This window comes from Scylla paramamosain, chromosome 36, assembly GCF_035594125.1.
Source record: "Scylla paramamosain isolate STU-SP2022 chromosome 36, ASM3559412v1, whole genome shotgun sequence".
Lineage (NCBI taxonomy): Eukaryota > Metazoa > Arthropoda > Malacostraca > Decapoda > Portunidae > Scylla > Scylla paramamosain.
This window is the reverse complement of record NC_087186.1, coordinates 7,306,511-7,334,407: the sequence shown is the minus strand read 5'-3', so window position 1 is coordinate 7,334,407 and position 27,897 is coordinate 7,306,511. Positions and strand designations below refer to the sequence as shown.

General features: G+C 47.7%; 2 protein-coding genes across 2 annotated transcripts in view; both read right to left on the bottom strand.

The window, feature by feature from the left end:
* Positions 1 to 10,726, bottom strand: part of LOC135090801 (uncharacterized) — a 14,556-nt gene extending 3,830 nt beyond the window's left edge. Inside the window, exons 1-3 of the mRNA XM_063987867.1 lie at positions 10,686 to 10,726; positions 8,350 to 8,551; positions 4,346 to 4,530 (exon numbers count right to left, since the gene is read on the bottom strand). Of these exons, the coding sequence (XP_063843937.1) occupies positions 4,346 to 4,530; positions 8,350 to 8,551; positions 10,686 to 10,726 (428 nt within the window). The remainder of the gene's footprint in view (positions 1 to 4,345; positions 4,531 to 8,349; positions 8,552 to 10,685) is intronic.
* The window catches only part of LOC135090787 (uncharacterized), a 188,259-nt gene continuing 168,533 nt past the window's right edge, over positions 8,172 to 27,897 (bottom strand). The window contains exon 5 of the mRNA XM_063987856.1: positions 8,172 to 8,265. The gene's annotated coding sequence lies outside the window, so the exon portion shown is untranslated. The remainder of the gene's footprint in view (positions 8,266 to 27,897) is intronic.

Below are 27,897 nucleotides of genomic sequence, written 5' to 3'. Positions count from 1 at the left end.
AGAGGAGGGGAGGAGAGGGGAAGGTGGTGGGTAATGGTGTGGGTGAGGTCTATGTCCCCAAGGGAGGGATAAAGAGGGTGTGGTGGGTAATCGTGTGTGATTGTGGAGGTGCGGGGCCCTTGGGAGGCTGGGGAAGAGGAGGGGAAGAGGAGGAGAGGAGGAGGGGAAGAGTGATGGAAATTAGAGCTTGCGGGGAGAGAGAGAGAGAGAGAGAGAGAGAGAGAGAGAGAGAGAGAGAGAGAGGAGAGAGAGAGAGAGAGAGAGAGAGAGAGAGAGAGAGAGAGAGAGAGGAAAAAGAAGCAACGCCAGACATGTTGGAACTTGTGATGTTTGTGATAAGCCACAGTGTCTAATCCAGAGAGAGAGAGAGAGAGAGAGAGAGAGAGAGAGAGAGAGAGAGAGAGAGAGAGAGAGAAGAGAGAGAGAGAGAGAGAGAGATCACTGCAAGATAAAAACAGACGTACAAAAAATACAAAGATGAAACTGATAAAGAGGGACCAGCAAAAAACAATAACATGGGAACCACCAAGAGGAGAAAAAAGAAAAAAAAAAAGAATTCGATGAGAACACAGACAGACTAATGAACGAAACCACAGCCCATTACAATCCCTTACCCCTTTACCCCCTTAACTATCTGGGGAGACCTTAATTATACTGTGGGACAATGATAATGGTGATGATAGTGATGATGATGACTTGCTAATCTTCCTTACTAACATTTGGCTTTATTTTGGTATCCTTATTACTTTTTTGTCTGTATTTTCATTCGTTTTCTTTCTTTTCTTTTTTTCTGTTTTTGATAAGTCTAAACAACATAAATCAACATTTTTACTTTATTTTCTATTATTATCACTTTTTCTGTATTTTCTTGATTTTCTTTCTTTCTTTCTTTTTTAATCAGAGCCCATACAGAACATAAACTAGCATTTTTACTTTATTTTCTATAATTTTTCTCTATTTTCATTCGTTTTCTTTCTTTCTTGCTTTCTTTCTTTTTTTAATCGGAGTGAAAACGACATAAGAATCTAATACTAATTAAAATCTTTGTAAATCCTTGTAAAAAAATCCCTAAATATCCTTCTACATTACATCCCCTCCCTCTCCCTTCCCCTCCCTTTCCCCCCCAACACAGAACAGACACTCCTAAATATCACCCCCTTCCCCACAGCTTCCTCTCCCACTCCCCCTCCCCTCTCCCCCCACGAGCTCCGCCCCCCACCAAGGTTGTTCATCGCTTGATTATCGTCTGATGTAATGTACGGTGCCTCCTAATGAACATAATCCCGTTTAATTATCGCTGAATAAAAAAGATGGATTCACGGTCATGCCTTTGCTGGTGGTGGTGGTGGTGGTGGTGGTGGTGGTGGTGCTGGTGGTAGTAGTAGTAGTAGTAGTAGTAGTAGTAGTAGTAGTAGTAGTAGTAGTAGTAGTAGTAGTAGTAGTTGTTGTCGTTGTTGTTGTTGTTGTTGTTGTTGTTGTTGTTGTTGTTGTTGTTGTTGTTGTTGTTGTTGTTGTTAGTAGTAGTAGTAGTAGTAGTACTAGGACAATATTAAACACCATCTGTCACTTAAGTAAAAACTGGGTAGAACGTTCAGTCTTCCTGTAATAACAGGGAAAATTATACTAGAGAACGAACCAGAGAGAGAGAGAGAGAGAGAGAGAGAGAGAGAGAGAGAGAGAGAGAGAGAGAGAGAGAGAGAGAGAGAGAGAGAAAGCACAAAAACAATAAACACTAACCCACCAATAGCAGATGAGTAATGGGAAGGCACGAACGCACCACCTCCACCTCTGTTCTCGGTTCCCACCACGCGACGTAACTTATTTTACAGACAAAACACTCCTGCCATTTGTTAAGGTTTCTTGCCTCACACTCCCGCCATCCATTACTCCCATTAGTGAGCCCCATTAGCTAACTACCAGGCAGTTACGAGTAAAAATTGCCTATTCGTACTTAATGTGGGTGATTACAGATATATATTAGCGACGATTCCTCTCCCCTGAAGGCTGTAAATCATCGGGAAAGTTAAGGAAAATGTGCTTAATGTCCCGGAGCGGCGCTGGTATGGGGGCGCGGCGAGGCATTTGTTCTTCTTGAGTTCTTCATTGAGAGGGTTGCGTTAGGTTAGGTTAAGATTGGGTAGGGTAAGGTTCATATTCGTAAACACATTGCTTAGGTTAATTTAGGTTAGGTTAAGTTAGCGTAAGATAAAGTTGCGTTAGGGTAGGTTTAGGTAAGGTTAGGTTAAGTTAAGTTAGGTTGGGTTAGGTTGGATTAGGTTAGGTTAGGTTAGGTTAGCTTAAAGTTATGTAAGATCTATATTCACAAAGGCTTTGGGATATCATCATAACTGTTTTCAAAGGCCACGGAAATAGGTCAGGTTCTCAAGGGTGTTTTTTTTTTTTTTTTTTCCTGTTTGAAAGTGCGAAGTCTTTGTTAAACTATCACTAGAATCGAGCAAACACTCTTGAAAACCTTCATATCTTCTAAGGCAGTCTGTTAAAAGTAGTCACGAAGATTGATCAAAACGTTTTAGGAACACGAATTTACGACGCGAAAAGGAAGAAGAGATATCCATTCCGTCACACACACACACACACCACACACACACACTTACCAATCTCCTTACTGGACACACACACACACACACACACACACACACACACACACACACACACTGGACACACACACACACACACACACACACACACACACACACACACACACACACCCTCACCCCCACACAAACACACCAGTACAAACAATATCCGTGTATACATACAGAGTTCATTAAAGGCCGCGGGAGGACTCGCCATAGGAAGGTTTGACTCCGGGGCTTCGCGGAACACTGTTGATTAAATGAGGTCGCCGGTGAAGGTTTTTTGCAATTCCAATTTTTCCATTTCATTACAAGCAGGTCTCACTCGGCTTCCACAGACCACCTCCCTCTCTCTCTCTCTCTCTCTCCTCTCTCTCTCTCTCTCTCTCTCTCTCTCTCTCTCTCTCTCTCTCTCTCTCTCTCTCTCTCTCGATACCTTAGTAGTTTCGCCGCCTCTTCTTTTGGTAACAGACCAGAAAACTACAAAAAGATCCATAGTGAAAAAAAAAGTGAGGTTCAGCAGGTAAACATAAAGGGAATAATGAAATAATGGAGCCTTCACAATGGCGGGGAGGCCTGATAGTGGCTCGCTTTGTGCCGGAGCTCGTATGGGTGTGGGAGGGAGGGAATATAGAGCACCTGTCACCTGCCTCACCTGCCCCACCGCCCTCCTGTAACAGGTGAACGTGGCGCCCAGGTGAACCGGTCTTCATCGCCCACGTTTCCCCCCTCTCTCTCTCTCTCTCTCTCTCTCTCTCTCTCTCTCTCTCTCTCTCTCTCTCTCTCTCTCTCTCTCTCCATGGTAATTGTAAGGATTCTATGTTTTCTTTCTTCATTTCAGTCAAAACAAGGTCAGGTGAGGCGTCACTGGCGATAACCTGATGTTTTATTTTCTTTTGGTTAGGTTAGTTTTGTTAGGTTAAGTTAGTTTAAGTCAGATCAGACTGTGTTATTTTTTTGGTTAAGTTACGAGAGATATTGTAAGTGTTAGAGTAAGTTAAGTTAGACTGGGTTAGGTAATGTAAGCGTTCACTTTCCCACTACTTTATCCTACACTCTCTCCCCCTCACTTTTACCTCTACTTTTCAAAACTGATGTTTTTCCTCTACTTTGTAACTACCACTCCTTATTCTCTGTATTTCTTGTACCCATTTAAGTACTTTCTTAAGTAAACTGTTACTGTGTTAAACTCCCCACGCAGTCACCCCCACGCACCCTTCCCACTCCAAACGCCCATTCCCCCACGCCTCCTGCCGCCCCAACGCCCACGCACCCTCGACGCCCCGCTCTTCAATGGTGCCCTAATGCTGCCCAGACTCCCAAGTGGTCAGCTCACGCGAGTAAACACGTTTCCTTTTATTAAGGCAAAGAATTCCCCGCTGGGAGTCTCCGAAGGGAAACTTAAGTTATGTCCGCGTGTCTGGCCATCCTCAGCCTGACGTCCTGCGGTAACGAGGCGCTCCTTCTTGCCCAGCTCCTCATGAACCCTCCTCCTTCTCCTCCTTAAAATTACTCTCCACCTCCTATGCATCTTCTGTTTTCTCCTCCTCCTCCTCCTCCTCCTCCCCCTTGAAATTATCTTTCACCTCCTCCGCGTCTTCTGCTTCATCCTCCTCCTCCTCCTCCTCTTCCTCCTCCTCCTCCTCCTCCTCCTCCTCCTCCTCCTCCTCCTCCTCCTCCTCTCCCTCCTCCTCCCTTTGTTCCTCCACACCCCTTCTTCCACACCTCGTTTTCCGTTCCTCACTCACCTCAAGGTCTCCAGTGACCCCCCTCGACCCTGCCTCAGATGCCCCCGCGAGGCAGCCCCCACCTTGTTCCTCCCTCGCTCCACTTGGCGCGACACAGGCGGGGAGTGGATGGGTGGAGAGGAGAGGGAAGGATGAGAGGAGAGAGGAGGCAACAAGGCAGGGAGGGCTGGCGGGAGGTCAAGGAGCTATGGACGGGAGGATTAACGGGAGGAGAAGCTTATGGTGTGTCCCTTCCCTTCGTGCAATTCATAAAGCCGAGGCTGGAGGCTAGACTTGAATAATTGCACTTTGATTCCCTTCCCCCCATAAGGTCCCTCCCGCTGGGGCCTCGTCGCCCAAACAATCGCGGGTCGCCTCCACGCCATCGTCCCCGCGCCGGCAACTGTTCCCGCCAGATAACAGCGTGCCCATAACCTCGCCGGCTGGAGGCAAGTCATGTGTAAAATGAGGAAAATGCTATCGAGTGAAGGAATCGCATGCCTCCATCCTCTCTCTCTCTCTCTCTCTCTCTCTCTCTCTCTCTCTCTCTCTCTCTCTCTCCGCCTGTCCGATGGTCTAATAAGCACGCATAAATTCTACTTCTACCGCTGATGGCTGGCATTCAAACCCTCTGGGAAAGAAAGCGAAATTCAGACTTGAATTCAGCGGGGAGCGCCAGCACACAGCGCACGCCGCGCTGCCGCTCGCACACACACGTCGCCGCCGCCGCCGCCGCGCATCCTCGTTGCTCACCCGACCGAGGAGATGAAAAGAAGCCAATTCCGGACAATATTCGCGGCAAAGTGAGGAGGAAAATGCCACAAACACGGGAGGAAATATGGAGGAATCCGTTTGTCAAGTGCGAGTATTCATATATTTTGCCCCCAGGCGCAAAGAGGAATGCCTGTGTATTTTTTCTCTCCCTCCCGTTTTCCATTTTCTATAGCCACTCATGCCTCTGCCACCGCCGCTGACGCCTTCACCTACATTCCGTATCACCTGTGGCTGTGTAATTATTCAAATGGCTGTTTACTTTCACCGGTAATGGGAAAAAACACACACGGGCGAGTATGTGGAGGAGTATTGCCGCCGCGAGCCATTAATTCCATTCCTTCCTTACAAATTACAAGGAGCGAGAATAATTTGTTCTAAGAATGCCTCATAAATAATGATCCACGTGTAATGACCGCGACTCTCCTCCTCCTTCCTCTTCCTCTACTTACCTCTCCTCTCTTCACCTCCACTTGTTCCTTCTTCTTCCTTACCTTTATCTTTACTTCCTCTTCTCCTCTCTCTACCGTTACCTCTCCTTACCTCTCCTCTCTTCGTCTCTACTTGTTTCTTCTTTCTTTTATTTCTGTCTCTACTTCCTCCTCTATTCTCTTTACCGTCACCTCTCCTTCTCTTCTCTTCCCTCTATTTCCATCTTTATTTTCTTCTCTATGCCTTTCTACCTCTTATTCTTCTTTATCTCTTTTCTTTCTTTTTTTTCATCTTTACTTCCTTCTCTCTCTCTCCCCTCTACTTCTACTATTTATTCGTTTCTTTTTCTCTCTACCTCTCCTTCTACTTCCCTCTCTTCCCTTTTCTCACTACCTTTACTTCTTTCTCCTATTCTCTCTTAGCCTCTACTTCTGTTTTCTTCTCTCTTTCTTCTACTTCTACTTCCTCCATCTCTCTGCCTCTATCTACATTTCTTCTTCTCTTCCCTTTTATCTTTTATCTCTATTTTCTCCTCCTCGCTTCTCTCAATCTCTGTTTATACGCAATTCTTCTTTCTTCCCTTCCTGTATCTTCCTACATCTCGTTCCCACATTTATTTCTCCTCCATTGTTATTCCTCCTCCTCCTCCTCCTCCTCCTCCTCCTCCTCCTCCTCCTCTTCCTCCTCATTCTCTTCCTGACTATCTCCTTCCTCGGTTCTTCTCTTTTGTCGTATTTGTGTATGCAGAGAGAGAGAGAGAGAGAGAGAGAGAGAGAGAGAGAGAGAGAGAGAGAGAGAGAGAGAGAGAGAGAGAGAGAGAGAGAGAGAGATAATCATTTAGCAACTCAGAGGCCTCTTGTCAGTGCCTGGCGCCGCCCCTGGGAACACTGCAGCGACAAGACGGGACCCGCATGGTGCATCCTGACCCCCCCTCCTCCTCCTCCTCCTCCTCCTCCTCCTCCTCCTCCTCCTCTTCTTCCTCCTCCTCCCCAGAGACCAAACTCCACCTCACCGTAAGAACCGCACATTCCCTCATTAGAATCCCCTCTTCCTTCTCCTCCTCCTCTTCTTCTTCCTCCTCCTCATTCTTCTTCATCTTCTTTTCTTCATTGCTTCATTTTTCTTTTTTTCCTTTCTTTGTCTTCTTCCTTATCTTCTTTTCTTCTTCTTTTCTTCCAGCTTCTCTCTCCTCTTCCTCAAATTCATCTCTTCTCTTTATCCTCTGAAATCTATCCCTGTTCCTCTCCTTTCACCTCCTCCTCCTCCTCCTCTTCATCCTCCTCCTCTTTCCTGTTCTCCTCTCTCCATCTACTAATTGCAAACCTCTTTCTAGTTCTCCTCTTCCTCCTACTCGCTTTCCTCTTCCCGTCCTCTTTCATCCTCCTCTTCTTCTATAGCTTTCGTTATCACCATCACCATCTCCTCCTCTTCCTCCTCCTCCTCCTCCTCCTCCTCCTTCTCCTCTTCCTCCTGCTCCCTTCATCTCATATCTCGAAGTGGGCGCTTAATAAAATCTGTCTATCTGTCTATCTATGTCTGTCTATCTGTCTGTCTGTCTTGTCTCAATAATTTCGCATGACGGCCCTCGCCTTTTAATTAGTAATTTCTGATGAGCACGATCCTCTCAACTAGCGCTCATCCTGCTGCTTCTTGTCACTCCTGTAAGCCCTCTCAATAGGAGTAGTAGTGGTGGAAGTAGTAGTAGTAGTAGTAGTAGTAGTAGTAGTAGTAGTAGTAGTAGTAGTTGTAGTAGTAGTTGTAGGAGTAGTAGTAGTAGTAGTAGTAGTTGTTGTTGTTGTTGTTGTTGTAATAGTATCAGTAGTATTAGTATTAGTAGTATTAGTAGTAGTAGTAGTAGTAGTAGTAGTAGTAGTAGTAATAGTAACGTAATAATAATGATAATATTATCAACAACAACATCAACAACAAAAACAACAACAAGAAACAACAACAACAACAACAACAACAACAACAACAACAACAACAACAACAACAACAACAACAACAACAACAACAACAACAACAACAACAACAACAACAACAACAACAACAACAACAACAACAACAACAACAACAACAGCAGCAACAACAACAACAACAACAACAACAACAACAACAACAACAACAACAACAACAACAACAACAACAACAACAACAACAACAACAACAACAACAACAACAACAACAACAACAACAACAACAACAACAACAACAACAACAACAACAACAACAACAACAATAATAATAATAATAATAATAATAATAACAATAATGATAATAATAATCGCCTCTAATATTTTACCACGCTAATTTCCAGGGGTATTTATCGTAATTTCAAGCACGTAATAGGAAACGTTCATATCGGTAATGTGTTTCCCTGCAAATAAATCAAAGTCATCAAATTAATTCATAATATCAACAGTGGTGATTTCCCCTCCGCATTATATATCCTCAGTTTCCTTGGTCAGCTATCACATTCAATTAGAGAAAAGAAACAGGAAGAAACCGGCTCAGAAATAGACTAGTGGATCACAGGGATAGACTCAGTAATCACGCTATCACTACCAAATTAATAGGGAGCTTTAGAAGATAACATATATTTACAGATAGAAACAATAGAAAGGGTACAGATTTTAAACAGGGACTGCCACGTGTAGGCCTGATGGCTTCTTACAGCTTCCCTTACTTTCTCACACGTTCCTTCGTCGCCTACAGCAGGACAACGGGTGAAAGTAAATCTGTAAATAGAGACAGGGCGGTAAAGGGAGGATAAGGTAAGATATGTAAGGTAAAAAGGGTAAAAGGGGAGGTTTGGGAAGTACCAGGGTGAAATATGAACACTGAGAGACAAGGGAGGTTAATAGGGGGTGTTTGGGTGATGCTGGGGGTGATGCAGGGGTGAGGAAGGACTGGGGCTGAGCTGGGACGGAGGGGGGGTGTACTGTTGGGATAATGGGGTGGGAAGCAAGGAACTGGGATATACTGGGGTTGCTTGGGGAGTGAAAGGGGAACTGTACTTGTGGTCTGGGGTGGAAGGGTGGAAAGGTAGAGCAGGGAATGGTATGGGGAGACTAGGGTGGAATGGAAGGGATGTAGTGTGGAGAGATTAACGTGGAAGGGGAAGAAGGAAAAATGACGGGGAGATGCTGGGGTGGGGAGTAAACTGAGAGGAATACCGACAGTCCTGGGGAAGGTTTCAACGAACTAGGGAGGGAAGGGGGGACATTGTGGTGGTGAGTGGTGAGTGTGTGGTGAGGTGTGGTGAGTATGCAGGCCCCTAAGTCACCACCAAGACACCAGGAACCCCTCAAGAATGTCTGTAAACGCGTGGGCCAAGGGACAAAATAATTAATCTTGTTTACGTCACACATAAAGGATGAGTGTTTGTGGCAAGGGGCGGGAAGGGAAAGAGGGGAGGGCGAGGGAATGGCGGGCAGAAGGGAGAGGGCATGCAGGAAGGATAACATAGCATCATCTGGTGTAATTAATGAGAACCTGGTCTGACCGAGGCAACACTAACCAGACCTCTCTCTCTCTCTCTCTCTCTCTCTCTCTCTCTCTCTCTCTCTCTCTCTCTCTCTCTCTCTCTCTCTTATCCTTTGGTCCTTTACGCCTCCTTAATTCTCGATATCATTCTCTCTGTCTCGTTATCCTTGTCCAACTCTTTCTCTTCCTTTTCTTCTTCTTGTCCTTCTTTGCAAGTAGCTTCGTAAGGACCAGCAGTTCTCTTTCTCTTTGTTCTTCCTTCGTGTTTCTTCTTTCTTTTTTTTTTTTAGTTTTCCTTCTTTTATGCTTCTACGCTCACCTCTCATCTTTATCCTCCCCCTTCTTTTCTGTTTTTATCTTGTTTACTTTCCCCTCCTCATTCTATTCTTGTTTCTATCCTTTTTCTCTTTTTACCCTGCTTTATTCCATCTCTTCTGTTTTCATTACATTTACTTTCCTCACTTCTTTCTCTCATCTCCATCCCTTCTCCTCTTTACTGTTTTCTTATTTACTCTCCCCTCACTCTGTTCCTTCTCTTATTTCTATCCCTTTTCCTCTTCGTTCTCTCTTCCCTTCTTTCTTCTCTTTGTTTTTATTTTGTTCGGTTTTCATCTTATTTACTCTCCCCTCCTTTGTTTTCTTATTTACTGTCGCCTCATTCTCATCCTTCTCTTATTTCTATCCCTTTCCCTCTTCACCCTCTCTTCCCTTCTTCCTTCTCTTCTGCTTTATCTTGTTCTGTTTTCATCTTATTTACTCTCCCCTTCTGGTCCTTCTCTTATCTCTCCTTTCCCTCTTCACCCATCCTTCCCTTCTTTCCCTTTCCCTCCTACTCTTATTCTCAGCCATATTTCCCTCCTCCACCACGGCCGGCCCTCTTAGCGAGCAAATCATGAGAGGTGGGCCGAATGAGGACCTCTGTCTGTGCCTCGTGGTCTGTTTTATGTCCAGCCACTGCCAGATGGACGAAACACCCTCTTACTCTCTCTCCCTCACGCTCCCTCTCTCTAGTGCAGGATCATCCATCACGTAACACAAAAATTCTTCTCGGACAAAACTTTAGCGAGTGAGTCTTTTGGTGACGCGCTTGTCAGACCATTGCTAAGGGTGAGAGGGAGAGGGAGAGGAAGAGGAGGGAGAGGGGCGTAAAGGTACACGAGGGCACGAGGTGAGAGGGGGCGGCGTCAAGGGGCGTGTAAGGGTGTGTGGGGAGTGTGTGGGAGGGCGCAGGGTCGCGGAAAGGTAGGGAAAGGGAGGAGGAAGAGGAAAGAGACATGGGGAAAGAGGGAGAAGAGAGACATGAGAGGAAGAGGGGAAAGAAAGACATGAGGGAGGAGGAGGTGGAAGAGAGACACGAAGGAGGAGGAGGGGGAGAAGAGGAGCAAGGGGAAGGGGGAGGGAGGAGCGAGGCAGGCAGGGAAATACTCCTTCACGCTTTGCAATTAGGCGCATTCAATCGCGAGATAATTGTGCTTCTGGCGTGCGGTGGAGGCTTGAGGGGGCGAGAAATGGGCCGCTGGGGATCTCTCTCTCTCTCTCTCTCTCTCTCTCTCTCTCTCTCTCTCTCTCTCTCTCTCTCTCTCTCTCTCTCTCTTAAGGCCTATCTCACTTCAGCAGCTTTACTTCAGGGGGGCGCCGCTCCCTCCGCCCCCTGCCCCTCCGGACGCCACACTTCGGTGGTGACCTCGGGTGGCGCCGCAGGTGTGTTGCCATCAAGTATGCAGGCGAACCAGAGGCGGGCGGCCAGGTATTCTCGGGGTGACCATGTATAATCCAGGCTCCAGGTGGCGGCGGCAAGACCTGGGTGGGGTGCTGCGTCCCTCTCTCAGCCTCACCTGCCTCACTTGCCTGCAACACGCCGCTACCTGTGCTCTCCCTCTCCCCCTCACACGCTTCTCCCTCCCTCTCCCCGCTCACTCCTCTCCTGACTATTATCTTTTACTTTTTTATTTCATCATTTTTCTCTCCTCCCCGCTCTCTATGCTTCTGGATTTTGTGCTGTGTGTGTTTTCCTCCCGCGGACCATTTTTTCCATGCTGCTTTCGAGGTTCTCTTGTCCGCTATTCCACTCTCAGGCCGGAGCGCGCCGGGGCCGATGTCACCTTTCGCTTCGTCACATGTTCACCTTTTTCTTTCAATCGCTCTCTTCGCCACAATTGTTTTCGGTCAAAGCTTCTCGTCCAGCGGGCCAGATCCGGGTTCCTCTTTTGCCTTGTGGCTCGCCTGTAAATTTTCTGACTACAGCCCATGTTCCAGGCTCAGGAGGCGCCCTGGGGAGGTGCTGGGGAGGTGCTGGGGAGGTGTTGGGGAGATGGCGGGGGTTTAACACCTCACATGCCTCCACCCATTTATCCTCTCCTTACAAACCATCCTCACGCACTCCACACAGACGACCCGCCAACACAACAGAGCTACAAGACCTCCAGCGGTGCAAAAATCAACGCGGCCGCCACCCTCGAGGTCACAGGCCGCCCAAAAAAGGTGTGTAAGGAACGCAATAACAAGGCCCACCTACGGGACGTGTCACCGCGACCCGGAACGCGACACGGAGCCCACGCCCCGCCCTGGCTGAGTATCAGGGACGATCTTAACGACGTAAACACGATGCCTACTTATTAGCGGCCATTCCAGTGGTTCCGTGACGACTGGCCCCTCACACCGCTGCACTAATAATACATCAGACGAATGCCACGCCACGGACAAGTACGGAAACCTGCTCATGTATTGCTGTATATACACATTTTTTTTTTGTAGTCCATTCCTGCGGATAAATGTGTGTAATTACAAGACATTTATCCTCATACTGATACCGCCGAGGCTCCTTCTTACTCCCCTTTGGCCTCTCACTGCCCGCCTCCCTCCCTCGATAATTATTTTCTTTTTTCCTTTTCTCCGCCATGTCAGTCCGCACTCCCGCCTGCTCCATATAGAGAAGAAACGAGTAATTACGGAATACTCTGATCCAGCGATTGGGGGAAGATTAGGCTACTCGGGGAGGGGAGAGGGGAGTTACCATCTGCAGCGCCTCGTCATTGCACCAGCTGCTTCCCCCCGCCTCCCCCGTGGTGTCTGCGGCAACAAGCACCATCTGTATAGCATGACCTTGGCACTGGGTGAGGGAGTGAGGGAGTGACGGTGCCACGAGATTACTTCCCTCACTTCCCCTCGCTTCCCCTCGCTTCCCTCATTCCCCACACCCACAGACTTCCCCTCGCCGGAGTCTCCCCTTGAGTGACGTGCATCCCCGCCCACTGCAGCCACGCCCACCGCTCCGCCCCTCATGCTCCTCCTCCTCCTCCTCCTCCTCCTCCTGGTCCCCTCACATGCCGCTTGTACTATTCTTTCACTTCAGAAGCTTCGCACTTTCAAGTAGCAATCACCCAGAGACCTGGTGTGTAATTATATTGCTCGCACGTCTTGTTAAGCTGCGTGCGTGTGTGTGTGTGTGTGTGTGTGTGTGTGTGTGTGTGTGTGTGTGTGTGTGTGTGTGGATAATACTCTTACCCCCCCTGCTTCCTTTTTTTTTTGTCTTTTCTTCTCTCCCTCTCTCTCTTTCTATCTCTCCTTCTGTCCTTATTGTCTTCATATTCTATTCTATTCTTCTCTCTCTCTCTCTCTCTCTCTCTCTCTCTCTCTCTCTCTCTCTCTCTCTCTCTCTCTCTCTCTCTCTCTCTCTCTAACATGCCCCCGGGTCTTCCTTCCCTGCGTGCCGCCTGATGCAGAGACCCGTGTGTTGCATTAGTGTGCTGACAGCCTCCGGCCTTTGTGTTGCCGTCACGCTAACAAAACACATAATAAACCACACACGCGCTTGCTTTCCTGGCGTGGGCGTCACTCACCCTCACGCACACACACGCACTGCACACAAAATCTCGCACATAAACACACATGTAGACGTACGCACACATACACATGCAAGAGAAAATACCCTTGTTTAAAAGCATTAATGTGAGGGATGGTACACACACACACACACACACACACACACACACACACACACACACACACACACACACACACACACACACACACAAAGGACCTCTTGTGCCCCAGGACCGGATGCGTCGCTCCTGGCCCCTCCTGTAGGACCTAAAGGACCCCCAAAATACGCGCGCCAAGGAGAGCTATATATAAAAGGTCCTTCGTCAAAATTATTCCTCATCGCCATTTTGGTATTTCCCGCGTAAATCATCGCTTAAAGAATGACCCGCGCCCCAAAAATGCCCCAAACCTTGTAATGAGGACACTTTTACGAGGCACCTTTCATCTTTTTTTTTCTTATTCTCCTTTTTTTACTTGCGAATTATGAGGAAAAATACTAGTGGCGTGAGGGTTAGGGAAAATAATGTTGATAAATGAGTCTTTCTTGAGGCGTCGAGTGAGTAAACCAAGAGACCAACATCAATACTCGCATTAAATATACACTGTACACACACAAGCTACACATAAACTACTCTTGTCTTACCACGTCTTACGTAACCCAGTGTAACCTGACCAAACCTAACTTCATCTAATACAATCAAAGGAAGCCTAACCTAACCTAATATAAAATAACCTTACCTAATCTAATATAAACTAACCTAATCTTACTTTATTTTGCCTTGCTTAACCCAACGTAACCCAATCAGATATAATCTAACCAACCCCAACTTAACCTAACTTCAGCTAACCCAAGCTACCCTAAACCAGCCTGGCTAATAAAAAACAGACTAAGATCAATACACACATTACATACAACACACACGAAAAAAATAAATAACCACCACCTCTCACACACACAAACATGCATGCATACATACATACATACATGCATACATAAATATATACACCTACACCCCATCCGTACACACACACACCTCTCCCGTATAGATTTTCCCATTAACTTTTATGCCACCCGGAGAAGTAGGTTAGCAAGGGTGATTTTTCATGTGTTATTACCACATATAATTCAGGTCCATCCGTCTTCCCTATCGTGGCGGAATGAATGAGGCGTGGGCGGGGCTACGGAAGGAACGGGCGAGGTGGATGAGGGATGAGTGAAGCGAGGAAGGGTGAGGGAGGGTGAAGGAGAGATGAGTTAAGTGAGGAAGGGTGAAAAAGGAATGGGTGAGGTGAATGAGGGGTAAAGTAAGGGAGGGTGAGGGAGGATGAAGGAAGGCCGAGTGAAATGAAGGAGGATGAGGAAGGATGCAGTGTGTGGGTAGTTGAGGGAAGTGGTTAGTGTGAGTTGGAAGGTGTGTGTTGAAATTCAGGTGTGGGAGGTTCGTTAGTAAAGTCAGACAGGTAGACAGACCTAACTTATTCTAACCTAACTACTTTAAGTTTTGTTAAGGCTGATCTGGAAGACAGGACAGCTTACAGTGACAGAGATGGGAGTAAGTCAGCCGAAATTTCAAAGATGGAAGTGTTGTAAAGGGAAAAAAAAAATCTTCAAATTACATAAAAAACACCCAAAATAAGTAGCAAAAGAAAAAAAAAATGATTTAGAAAAAAAAAAAAAATATAAATAATTTGAGAACACTGCAGTCTACACATGTTTGTTCGTATGTTTGTTATACGTCAAAATATTGTCCTCTAAGTTAAGTCACACATAACTTACGAGTCTTTATAACCATTCCACATGTTTTCAATGCTAATCTTTAAAGGAAATACTACTCTTGCTCTCTACTACACACCCACATATAACTTCAACGTGATATCCAAACGTCTGTCCCTCTCAATAAGGATATTCGTGAGGCCACTGATTGCCTTCCTAATAAACAAAGTTGCAGCAGCTTGGTATATAAAGGAAAAAGATAAATGGTAAAGGTTAGGAACATCTTTGCCCGCAGTAGAATCATAAAGACTGATGATATTAGTGGGTGCAGGAAGCTTGTTAGGAGAGGAAGGGGTGTAGGTGAGGGTGCAGTTATTGGGGAGGGAGACAGTAAGGGTGAGGTAGTATTATGCGGAGGAGTGAGGGGTGAGGGTGTGTGTTGGTTACAGTCACTGAGGGGAGAGTAAGAATGAGGGAATGTTGTGAGGGAGAGATGCAAGTGAGGAAGGTGTTACTGAGGAGGAGAGTTAGGGTGAGGTGCGCTCAGGGAGAGTGAGAGTGTGAGGATACTGTTTTTGAGGGGAGGGTAAGAGTGAGGGTGTGTGAGTAAGAATGACAGGTGAGGGAGATATGAATGAGAACTATTGTGAAAGGGAGTGAGAGAGCTAGGTGAGGATGTGTGAGTGAGGAGGATGCTGCTAGATGAGAGTGTGAGTGAAGGGTGCCATGAGTGTGAGTAAGAGCAGATAGTGAGGGAGTGAGCCGTGGGATGAAAGAAGATCCAAGGCACATTTGGAAGTAAAACAGCGACACTGGAAACTATCATTTATCTACAGGAACCTTAACTCCGGATTAGAGAACTCAGAACTCTAACCCTGAGAGGAAGAAAAGACTAAAAATTACACTTATTTTCACACATTAAGAAACAGACCGCTCAAAATTCGGAAACACGCAAAAACAAAACTTGACATAAATAACCGTCTTCCGTGGCTTTGAACTCCCGAGGAAAAATCACGAGAGAACCAGAAATCATCTTTTGGAACCCCGTGTTTGGGCTGCGGGTCCTCACTTCCTCGACACAACCACAACACAACAACAGCCACGCAAAAAGTCCCAGTCATCATCCCCTAAAAAGCAAAAAAGCCCCCGGGAGTACAAAGGAGAGAGAATAAAAAGGTAGAATGTGATAAGTAATGAGAGGGGGAAAGATGCAGACATGATCCCCGCCGGCGGTTCAAGGCCACGGCAAGACCTCCGCAGCACCGCCCGAACAAAGCTGCGTCAACAACCTAAACCATCGAAACACAGCGAAACATGCAATTTGTGACCGTCCCGGGGAATCGATCTTTACATTTCATTACCGCGACAACCAAAAGGGGACGGGAGGAGGGAAAAAAGTTAAGATGAGTAGAGACATCGGTGTTTATCTGCAGGTCTTTTATAAGGAAGATGAGAGGAAAAAGCGCCTCGCCACAGGGCCTGAGAGCCATTAGCGCTGCGGCCACAGTGTCGAGTGTCGCTGCCCGGGGACTGTTTGCGTCGCGGGAAACACGAGACGCCGCCGACGCAGTTCTCAATCCCGCCGGCGGAAGGAAGATGGCTACCCCTTACCCCCTTACCCCTTACCCCACTTTCTCCCCCGCCACATGACCGCTACACACTCCCCTGACCTTGGCTGACCCCTGACGCACGCGATGCTCATCTTTTTCTCCTTTTCTTATGCATATCCCAATGGTCAACGCAAGGACTAAATATAGAACGCAGTGCCAAGTAAATATGCCACAAGGACAAAAGATAATCATGCAGTAAGCCTTAGGGTGACGCCACGGTGGAGGGAAGGGTGGAGGGGAGTGGTGGAAGGTAACGGAGAGGGGAATGGGAGGCGAGGAAGAAATGGGAAGAGGAGGGGAAGGTGAAGAAGCAAGCTGACATCACTTGTATGAAGGGTGACGTCAAATAAGGCGCGTGACGTCACAATATGGCGGACAAGGGGTGACTGGACAAGAAAGTCAGAGTGGTTGTGTTGATGTTATCTCTCCCTCCCCCCCTGCACGTCCCCTAAGGCCCCTCCCCTGACGCCCCCCTGAGACGCACCGCCCCCCATCCCCGCGCACCAATAACAAGGACTAATTGGCTTTTACATAACCGTACACGTGTGGCGCCGCCTGGATGTCCCGCGGAGACTGCCCATACGTGGCGGTAGGGAGAGGGAGGGAGAGGGAGGACAAGGGTAGGACAGAGGAAGGAAGGAGGAGGAAGAGTAGAAGGAAAGGTGGACCGTCTGTCACTCAGCTGCGGTCTAATCTCTCTCTCTCTCTCTCTCTCCTCTCTCTCTCTCTCTCTCTCTCTCTCTCTCTCTCTCTGTCTACCCTTTCTCTTCCATTTCTTTCCTTCCCATCACATTCACACCCCTGTCCCTTCCTTCCTTCCTTCCTTTCTCCCCTAAACCTTATCTTCCTACCCTTCCTTCCGTACCATCGCCCCATCTTCCTGTTGGCGCCCATACCTATCGTCATCATTCTTTCTCTTCCTGCTCATCCTTATCCTTCCTTCTCCTCCTTTCCTGCACTCCCATCACTTTATCTACTCTCCCTTCCTATCACCAAACCTCCCTATCTTCCTTCAAAACTTCTATATTCTGACTTCTTTGTAATCATCACCTCCTTCAGTTTTCTTCCTTCACTTCCTTCACCAGCACTCCCATGTCAGGTGAGCTCGTAAGGACTGCAAGGTCTGTTGTAGCCTGTGTATCTATGTGACTTGAGGTGAAAGAGTGAGTGTTTGAATTCATAGGAGTTAGTTACCTGTGGACAGTGTATTTAGAATGAGTAGGACTGAAACAAGAAATTCAACAGTGTTATGCAATGTTTAGTGATGTTCTACCTCTTTTCATTACTACTGAATATACGGTAAGTAACTCGTATGAATTTAAACAATCACCTTTTTCTTTCTCCGTTTCCCCACAGTCAGGGTTTGGCAGCGTGTATGTACGAGTCTTCCCCACTTGTTTTTGTCCCTTGCATCTTCCTCTGTGACTCCCATCCTGTCACGCTCTCACTTCAATATCCCTAAAGAGTGTTACTTAATGATCTATGTAACTATTTAACTTCCTTTTACTTCGCCTCCTTCAGCACTTCATAGACTGACTTATGTTCCTTACTCTTCCACATCATACGCTCTCCTCCTACTACGCCTCCTTCAGTACTTTATAGATTGACTTATGTTCCTTACACTTCCACCTCCTACGCTCTCCTATTCCACCTCCTTCAGAACTACCTAGCGACTGCAATCCATATTCCCATCGACTCCCGGCAGAACCGACTCGTTAGTATACACAAGAACTGCCTGACGAAGGTGTGTGACGCGCCATTTGTTCCACCCTCACCTGGCCCGCCCCCTTACCTGATGGCCCTTCACCTGTCGCGCCTAACCTCTACCTGCCTTGCCTTACCTTAGATTGCCTTGCCGTGGCTTTCCTCTTCCCTATACTAAGCCTTCGCCCCTTTCACCTGTTCGACCCACTCACATGTCACCCTTCACCTGGTCATCTAGCTCTCCCTCTCCCCCTTGTCCCATTTAAAACAGTTCCACCTCTCCCAGGTCTCTGCAGTTTCTCTCTCTCTCTCTCTCTCTCTCTCTCTCTCTCTCTCTCTCTCTCTCTCTCTCTGAGACACAACTTTGCTACTTTACATTCATACATCCATTTTCTTTTGGTATTAGATTTCCTTACTGACTGACTCACTCCCTCTCCTCGTTTTCTTCGATCCCTTCCCATTGTTATTCTTGAAACTTCAATGTCGTTTTCCTTTTTTTTTTCCTCTTTTCTAATCATCGGACTTTCCTTATCGCTGAAGCAGGAAGTGCCGTCGTTGTTGTTGTCGCTGTCGTCTGTTTTTCTTTCGATCAATTTCTTCCTTCACTATAATTTCTTTCCATCACTCACATGACAGCCTTATTTCCTTCCCTCTTCATTACCTGCCGTCCACAGTGCCACCTGTCCACCCGTCTGTCCTCCTGTCCCTCTTCCCCCTTTCTTCCGGGTGTACCATCTCTCCCTTCCCTACATCACACACCCTCTACAATCACCCCTCCCTCTTTTTCCTCCATTACACCCTTCCCTACCACCTTCCCTCCCGCACAAGCGATAATAACAAGACATTAAGACAGACAGACACGACTCGGACATGAAAACCTACCTGGGGAGAGAGGAAGGGTTAATACGTCCCTGCTAAATTGTCCCCATGGAGTGATCGCTCGTTTTATTTATTATTTTTGTGACTTTTTATACCCCCCCCTCCTCCCCGCGGACTCTGAGGAGGCGGAGGGTTGTAGGACACGTCACCCGCCCTCCGTCAACACGTGAGTCAGGTAGTAACGCTACAGACGGAGGCGCGGCAGGTGTCATGTGTCAATCTGTTTGTCTTTCCTCGTGGGTTTTGTGTGGCTAAGATTTGCATTATTGGTTGTGATGATTAGTCTGTATTGGTGGTGGTGGTGGTGGTGATAGTAGTAGTAGTTGTAGTAGCAGTAGTAGTAGTAGTAGTAGTAGTAGTAGTAGTAGTAGTACTTGTTGTTGTTGTTGTTGTTGTTGTTGTTGTTGTTATTGTTGTTGTTGTTGTTGTTGTTGTTGTTGTTATTGTTGTTGTTGTTGTTGTTGTTGTTATTGTTGTTGTTGTCGCAGCTGTAGTAGTAGTAGTAGTAGTAGTAGTAGTAGTAGTAGTAGTTGTTGTTGTTGTTGTTGTTGTTGTAATAGTAAAAATACATAGTAAAGTTGTACAAATCCATTAAAAAAGCGAAAAAATAATACGTAAAACAAAATTAGTAAGAAAAAAAAAAAGAAAACGAAAAAAAGAGGCACACACACACACACACACACACACACACAAGACCCTCCTTCCAAAACCCCCGAGACGACAAGTTGATGACGACTCGAAACAGCGAAGCGAATTCAAACTGCTTCAGACACGACTCGGTACGACACTCGCTCCTCCCTCCATTACCTGGCCATCCATTAGACGACCCTTAATTGACACGGGCACACCTGGGACGCCCCGCCGACAGGTAACTATTATCATTCAGGAGTCCTTGAAAACACCTCTCATTTCTACAGCAGGCGTTTTCTTTTTCTTTTCTTTTTCTTTCTTTTTTTTTTTGAAGTGAAGGTAGAAAAGTGAGAGGAAGCTGGAAGGAGAGATAGGAGACGGAATGAAGAGAGGAAAGTCAAGGATTGTGTGATGATAATGTAGGATAGTGGGAAGGTGATGTGATGATGATGGGGTGAAGGAAATGAAGGAATGAAGGAACGTGAAGGAGAGCTGTAAGGGAAGGTGAGAGGAGTGAAGGATACTGAAGGAAAAGGGAGAGGTGGAGGAGGTTAGGAAAGGAGTGAGGGAGAGGGGAGGTTAAAGATGAGGGAGTGGTGATATAGAGATGAGAGAAGGATGAGGGACCGAGAGAGAGAGAGAGAGGAGAGAGAGAGAGAGAGAGAGAGGAGAGAGAGAGAGAGAGAGAGGAGAGAGAGAGAGAGGAGAGAGAGAGAGAGAGAGAGAGAGAGAGAGAGAGGAGAGAGAGAGAGAGAGAGAGAGGAGAGAGAATAAGCTGGCATAGCTATCGTGCGTGTTTTGCTACAAGATAAGGCGGTAAGTGGGTACAGAGAGAGAGAGAGAGAGAGAGAGAGAGAGAGAGAGAGAGAGAGAGAGAGAGAGAGAGAGAGAGAGAGAGAGAGAGAGAGAGAGAGAGAGGAGAGAGAGAGAGAGAAGAAAGTCAGTCAGTCTGGCAGTAAGGGAGTGAGTGAGTGAGTGAGTGAGTGAGTGAGTGAGTGAGTGGAGTGAGTGAGTGAGGTCAGTCAGTCAGTCAGAGTCAGTCAGTCAGTCAGTCAGGTCATCAGTCAGTCAGTCAGTCAGTCAGTCAGTCAGTCAGTCAGTCAGTCAGTCAGTCAGTCAGTCAGTCAGTCAGTCTCATCATATAGACTACACACATTAAGAACCCAAATTCACCAACACAAACCAACACAAATCAAAAAGGAAAAAAAAAAAAAACGAAAAAGAGAGAGGGAGAAAGAGAAAGAGAAAGGGAGAAGCTTGGGGGAGAGGAGGCGGGAGGAGAGTGAGAGGTGAGAGCGCGGACGGAGGCAAGAGGCAGTAAGGAAAACAGCGTGACATGGCAGGGAAGTCCGCGTGTGAGGGGGGGAGTCATGTCAAGTGAATTATGAAGTCTTTATTGACTCCCTGGGGCGGATGAGGACAAGGAGGCAGAGGAGGAGGAAGGGAAGGAGGGAGGGGGAGTAGAGACCTGGCAGGAGAAGGAAGGGAGGGAAAGGATGGGCAGGGGAGGTGTTTGAAGGCGAGTAGGGTTCGTAAAGCACTCCCAAAAATATTTTCTTTTTCCTCAGATGACAATAGGTGAGGTGAGTAATGGTGAGTGGCGGCAGGCGTGGTATCGACGGGCCTCTGAATGACGGTGTGTGCAGGGTGAGGAGGCCCGGAGGTGTGGAGGGTCTGAGGCAAAGGTACACAGGCTCTACAGGTAACGAGGCAGGCACAGCGGTGACAGCAGGTAATTACACAACTTGACGGGGCGCGAAAAAGAAACTGCCGGAGGAAAAAGTTAATTCATTTTCAAAGTTTTGCGAGAGGAAGACAAGTGACACGTGACATTGCTAAATGGAAAAAACGTAATGAACAAAACACACGCACTTCTTTTTTATTTTTTATTTTAATTCATAATTTTGCATGAATTCTGATACGTGAAAAATACATCGTCAAGAGAAACATGAAAGAATAACATTGCTGCAACTAACTTATGCTTAAACTTTAGAATGAAAACAGAAGGAAAATACGAAACGGGAAGATGAAAAGTGAGGACACTAGGAGATAACCCAGAGGTAGAGGAGAAACAGGAAGAGTGAGAGGAAGAGGAGGAGGAAAGCGAGGAAGCAGGCGGCAGGAAGAAAACATGGGAAGAGGAAGAGAGCAAAGAAACAAGCGGCAGGAAGTAAACAAATGAAGAGGAATAGGAAGAAGAGGAGAGTAAGGAAACAAGAGGAAGGAAGGAAACAAAGGATGAAGAAGAAGAGTGCGAGAAAGCAAGCGGCAGGAAGGAAACAAAGGAAGAGGAAGAGGAAGAAGAAGAGAAGTCGGAGAAAGCAAGCCGCAAGAAGGAAACAAAGGAAGAGGAAGAGGAAGAAAAAGAGTACGAGGAAGCAAGCGGCAGGAAGGGAAACAAAGACGCTCCAGCAGGCGAGGCAGCAGGAAGAAAAGAGTGGGGCGCAGCAGGAAGGAGTGGTGGTCTCCCGTCGTCACTCGCCGCCTGCCTAGGGGTCTGGCCCAGTCTCTTCTGCCCCGCCACTGCCATAGGGATCTACTCTTTCCCCTCGCATCCCCTTCCCTTTCCTCCCTTCCCCCTTGCCTTGCTCTTCTGTCTAACTCTCTTCTACCCTCTTTCTACACAGATACAAGACCCTCCTCCTCTTCTTCCTCTTCCTCCTCCTCCCTTTCATCCATCCCTCTGCAGGAGTACCGGATCTCGCAATTATCCGTCCCAGGACACCTTTGTTTATTGTTCCACGCGAGGGCTTTACCCGCAGGAGGGCGTCAGGGGGCCGGAGGATGTGTACAGGAGGGAGGCTTGTGAGGTTAGTGTACCATAGGGCGGGGGGCTGTTAAAGGGAAGATAAGGGCATGTGTAGGGTAAGGATAGGGGTGCATGTATGGGTTGTGTGAGGGGTGAGGGAGTTAAAGGAAGGGCGTGAGGTGGTGTATGGGTGCTGTAATGGAAGCTGATTGAGGAGTGAAGAGGGGCTAGAAGGATGAGGTCAGGGAGGGAAGGTCGTGTATGGGCGTGTATGGGTGTGTGCGTGTCAGGGATGAGGGACGCGAGCAGGGGAGGTGAGGGCATCGAGAGGGATACGGATGGGTTATGTGACAGGCCACGCGTTTCGGGGAAAATTGAGAGAGGGTTCTGGAGCGGGCGTGCAGGGAAAAAGTGAGTGTGCGGGGGAGAGTGGGGAGAGTGAGTGAGGGGATTGTGTCGGGTACGTATGTGGCGGGGGAAGTGAGAAAGGCCCTGGGATCGTTTCTTCACGCTTTCCGCTCCGCCACTCGACCTCCGCCCGACAAAAAAACATTTCGCGATCCCAATAAAAGTCAGCGTCACGCCCCCGTCCGTCAGCGGTGAATGAAAAAAATATATGGAGTGGCGTATCGCTATTAATTGTCCCCTTTATGGTGCGGGGGGTGCCATCTATCACCCCTCCGCTCCCCCGCGACCCTTCCCCCGCCGAGCCACACAGGCAAAAACCGAATTATCACCGCCGCTTCTCTCTCTTGCGGGTGGAAAGTGACCAATCCCACACCCGCGACACCCAGCCTCACCTGAGTGCCCGCCGGTCGCCTCATTAGTGCCAGGAGAGGCGAGACTCACTAGCGGTGCCTCGTGTCTTTGGCTCAGCGGGCGGAGACAAAACGTAAATCTATAGCGGCGGGTGTGGGCGGCATGAGGGCGTAGCGGCCGTCCGCTTCTGACTAATCTCTCCGTCAGGCGGTGTCGCTGTGATGCATGGCGCCTAAGTGCATGACGGATGCCCGGCGTCATGGAGAATCGACTTCAGCTCGCTAGGGCATTTAATTAGGGAGGAGCTCCTGCCTGTCCACCTTGACACGGATGCCCAGGGGCTAAGCTGCCGGGCCACGCGTACTTTAGGGGTGGCAGGGAGGCTGGGGAGGGCCTGCGGTGGGTGGCCGGTGTCTGGGTGAGAGTGGCAGAGACGAGTGGCGGAGGGAGGCTAGGAACAAAACGAGGGGGAAGACGAATGGGGAAGGAAGGCTGGTAAGGAGTGGGTGAGGGTGAAGACTATAGAGGAGGAGGGAGGCTAAGCACCAAGTGACGGCGGTAACTAGCGGGGGAGGGCGGCTGTTGGGGTGGGAGGGAGGGTGGCCGCGCAACAAGATGGATTAACAGGATGAATCATGTGTTTTGAGAAGAGTCTCGGCGCGGCCAGTGACTGATGTATGATAATAGTCTGAGTGTGGATCGAGATAAGGGTGGACAAGGGGGCCGTGCATCACCAAAATCATAAAAGTTCTCGTTATCCCGCGCGCTGAGAGAGACGCGTCGTTAGGGTGAAAAAGGACGCATCATCTATCCCCACACGTCCATTTACACACATTTCCACCTCGTCCTAACCTGCGACCTACACCTCATTAACCTGGCGACACACCTACACCACGGGGGAAGGGGGGAGGAGGGATATTCACTTCGGCACCAGGTAAGGTCGACCCCCTGAGAAGTAAACACTGTTCTCACCTGCCCATTCCCTTTACCTGGTCATACCCAATTTGTTCTTAGCAGCGCCGCGGTGTGGGACGATCACCTGAACGAGGCACAACACCCTGACTGGGACCCTTAGCAATCTGCCTCGCTGAAAGCCCCTCTCCCACCTCTGCCAGCACTTTTCCTTTCTTTTCCACCTCTCACAGTACTCTCACGCTATTCCTGTATCCTCTTCCACCTTCCACTACTCTCCATTCTTTCCTCTCTCTCTCTTTTCCACCTCTCGCAACACCCTTCCCTTCCTTTTTTTTTCCTCTTCCACATCTTCCACCTCCCTCTCTTTCTTCCACCTCTCCCACCACCATTCACTTTTTTCCTATCACCTCTTCCATTTCTCTCACCACCCTCTCTTCCTTCCTATCTCCTCTTCTATTTCCCCTAACACCTTTCCAGCCTTCCTTCTCCCCTTCCCTACTCTCCAAACACTCGTCTCTTTCCATCCTCTTCCATTTCCAGCACCCTTCCTTCCTTTTCCCCTTCTCTCCTCTCCAAGCACCCTTCCTTCCTCCTTCTCCCTTCCCTGCCGTGTTCCTGCGTCTCACTGGCCACAACGTCCCCTTAAGTGCTGTCAGGGAGAATGCAGGGCGGAGTGGAGGTGATGATCGAAGCTAGGAGGGCCGGGAATGATCTGTTTATCAAGGCCGCTGACCGCTCTCTTATGGCCCGCGCCAGATGGGACCAGTTTAGATAAGCCTGGACACTAAGGCAAAACATCCTCCTTCCTTCCTTCCTTCCTTCCTCTCTCCCTTCCTTCCCTCGCCAGCTTAATGTGAGGCGCGGATAAGAGGAGGAACAGGAAGAAGGGAGAGGGAGAGAGGAAAAGGAAGTGTAAACCTTGGTAAAAATCATGTACCGCTGACAGTTATGAGAGAGAGAGAGAGAGAGAGAGGAGAGAGAGAGAGAGGAGACGACGAGAGAGAGAGAGAGAGAGATGAGAGAGACCGAACAGACACTGCAAAGAGAGCCGAAACCACAGATAGAGGAGCAGAAACCGAGAGACGAGCACAAAAGAGGCAGTAATTGTGATATACGAATTATAACAAGCATCACAACACCCCCACTCCCACCTCCGCCACCACCAATCCTCAGGACACGCAATCCACACTGACCCAACACCATCTCGGGGCTGCAATGAGAACTTAAACTTCAATGAAGACCGCAGACAGGTAGACGCAACAAACTGGCCAGGTAATACTAGGGAACAGGTAAATGCATCCACAGGTAATAGCCACGTAATCAGCACACCTGGAGAAATTAAAGTGGAGGAAAAAGATGGGAAAATATATAAGTTGGACGGGAATGAAGGTAGTGAAGGGACTTGTGGGTAGACTTAAATCGTAGGGCAGGTAAGGTGGGCCAAAAAAGGGAGGCTTTGGAGCGTTATCTGATCACAGGTGACAATGGCAAATCAGAGGCCATTCGAGTCCTGTGTTCGCAGCTGTGTGTTTATCGAGCCGCCAATAAATGCACGCTAATTTCACACACACACATACACAGTAACACACACACACACACACACACACACACACACACACACACGAACTTCTATACACACAAACTAGTTTTCTTTTTTTTTACATCTCGCTTCCTCTCTTCCTCTTTCAGTCCCTCGCTTTACTCACTCACTCCCTCACTCTCTCACACACCACACTCACTTCGTCACTGCCCGAGGGAGCCGCGGCCCAAGTATATGGGTGTTTGGTCATAGGGAGAGCAATATTTGTTCAGCAAACACAACCTCCTCCTCCTTCTTTTTTCTCCTCCTCCTCCTCCGGTACCATCCCTTTTTACCTCTCCCCGTGTCTCCTCACCTCCCACTCCCGCTCTCCTCCACTCCCAGCTTCCACGTATCTGGACTGCCTAAACTCCCTTTAAATTCACCCTTTAAAAAAATAGGAATTTTACGGATGTGTCAGAGGCGCATCTACCACACACACACACACACACACACACACACACACACACACACACACACACACAAGTATTTGGCTTCATGTTTCAAGACTGACAGGCAAACAGATGAATACTTTGGCACACGAGGGACAAGAGTGGAAGGGACAGATAGAACGTCAAAAATAAGTACGTACAATGAAAGGCGAGGGAGAGAAAACGATAAAAATAGCGTTTACATAAATATAGATAGACAAACGTGATTTTTTATTGTGTAGCTGATTTGAGAGAGAGAGAGAGAGAGAGAGAGAGAGAGAGAGAGAGAGAGAGAGAGAGAGAGAGAGAGAGAGAGAGAGAGAGAGAGAGCGGCATAAATTCAAGTCAAAGGGAAAAATACAAGAACAATAGCAGCAAAATTTACGACAGGATGCGAGCAATGAGAAAATTATGGTCGTGTGTCGAGGGAGAGGAAAAAATGAGGACAAATAAAAAAAAGACCACATCTTACTTGAGGAAAATGAAGGAGGAGGAGCAGCAGCAGGAGGAGGAGGTGGAGGAGGAGGAGGAAAAGGAAAGACACAAGATTGGGGAAGGGAAGGATGAAAGTGGAAGCAGAAAAAAGAGAGAGAGAGAGAGAGAGAGAGAGAGAGAGAGAGAGAGAGAGAGAGAGAGAGAGAGAGAGAGAGAGAGAGAGAGAGAGAGAGAGAGAGAGAGAGAGAGAGAGAGAGAGAGAGAGAGAGAGAGAGATGAAAAGGTAAATGACAGATGGATGGCCAGGTAAAAGGTGTGTGTGTGTGTGTGTGTGTGTGTGTGTGTGTGTGTGTGTGTGTGTGTGTGTGTGTGTGTGTGTGTGTGTGTGTGTGTGTGTGTGTGTGTGTGTGTGTGTGTGTGTGTCCAGAAGAATCATAAACATGAAAAAACAAAAACAAAAAAACAGAGACATGGATTTAGCGATTGAGAGAGAGAGAGAGAGAGAGAGAGAGAGAGAGAGAGAGAGAGAGAGAGAGAGAGAGTATAATAACAAGTACCCGTGTTTTTTGTAGGGCAAGTTTCCGGGCTAGAGTCAAAGGGGGCAGGCAAACACGACCTTCTCTAAAATAAACACAAGTTTCGCCAATGTCGTTTTGGTATCATCGTGTTTAGCTCATTAACGGAACCACCCTCCCCTGCAGACCACTTTTTTCTTCCTCAGCCACCTTTTTCTTTGGCTGGGGAGGGAGGGGGCGGTGAGGGGAAAACGAGGTGAGGGGAAAGGGGAGTGACTGGGAGTGATGGGGTCATTAGGATTTGAGTCACGAAGCTCCATTTTTTGTTCCCATTTCTTCGCACTATTTAGTTGTGTGATGTGAGAGAGAGAGAGAGAGAGAGAGAGAGAGAGAGAGAGAGAGAGAGAGAGAGAGAGAGAGAGAGAGAGAGAGAGAGAGAGAGATTTAATAACCAAATTACACTTAGTTAAGGAAGAAAAAAAGAAAAATATACCCTGACTAAAAAGAAGAAGAAAAAAGAAAATGGTCAGCAGCAGCAACAAGAACAAAAACAACAACAAAAAGAAAAAATAAACAAAAAAATTATGGCAAACACTAATACACAAAATTGTAATCAACAGGAAGAGAGAAAGACAAGTTTTACCGAATGGAGGGAGAGACATGAAAGATGACTAGAGAGAGAGAGAGAGAGAGAGAGAGAGAGAGAGAGAGAGAGAGAGAGAGAGAGAGAGAGAGAGGTGTAATTTGTCGACAGGTGAGTTTCGAAAGGTAAGATTCATTAGCAGAGCGGACCAGTGCTGCGTCAGGGCGAGCTACAGAGAGGAGAGTGATTAAAAACTGCCCACCCCAACACTTCTTAATTACTGGTCCTCATTATCAGTGGACGCGGAGTGCAGCACGAGACGAGGCAACACCCAACAAAACGCCCCTATGAACTGACGGGTCTTTTAAAATAAACGTTTAAATCTAGACTAATAAAGTTTGAGGAAAAGAAACAAAGGAATGGTTACAATACCTTCATTTATACAGTGAGATTGAATTGTGTATAAGATGGAGGAGGAAGGGAAGATATCTTAGCCCTCCTCCTCCTCCACCTCCTCCTCTTCCTCTTCCTCCTACTCTTCTTCCTCCTCTCTCGGGCG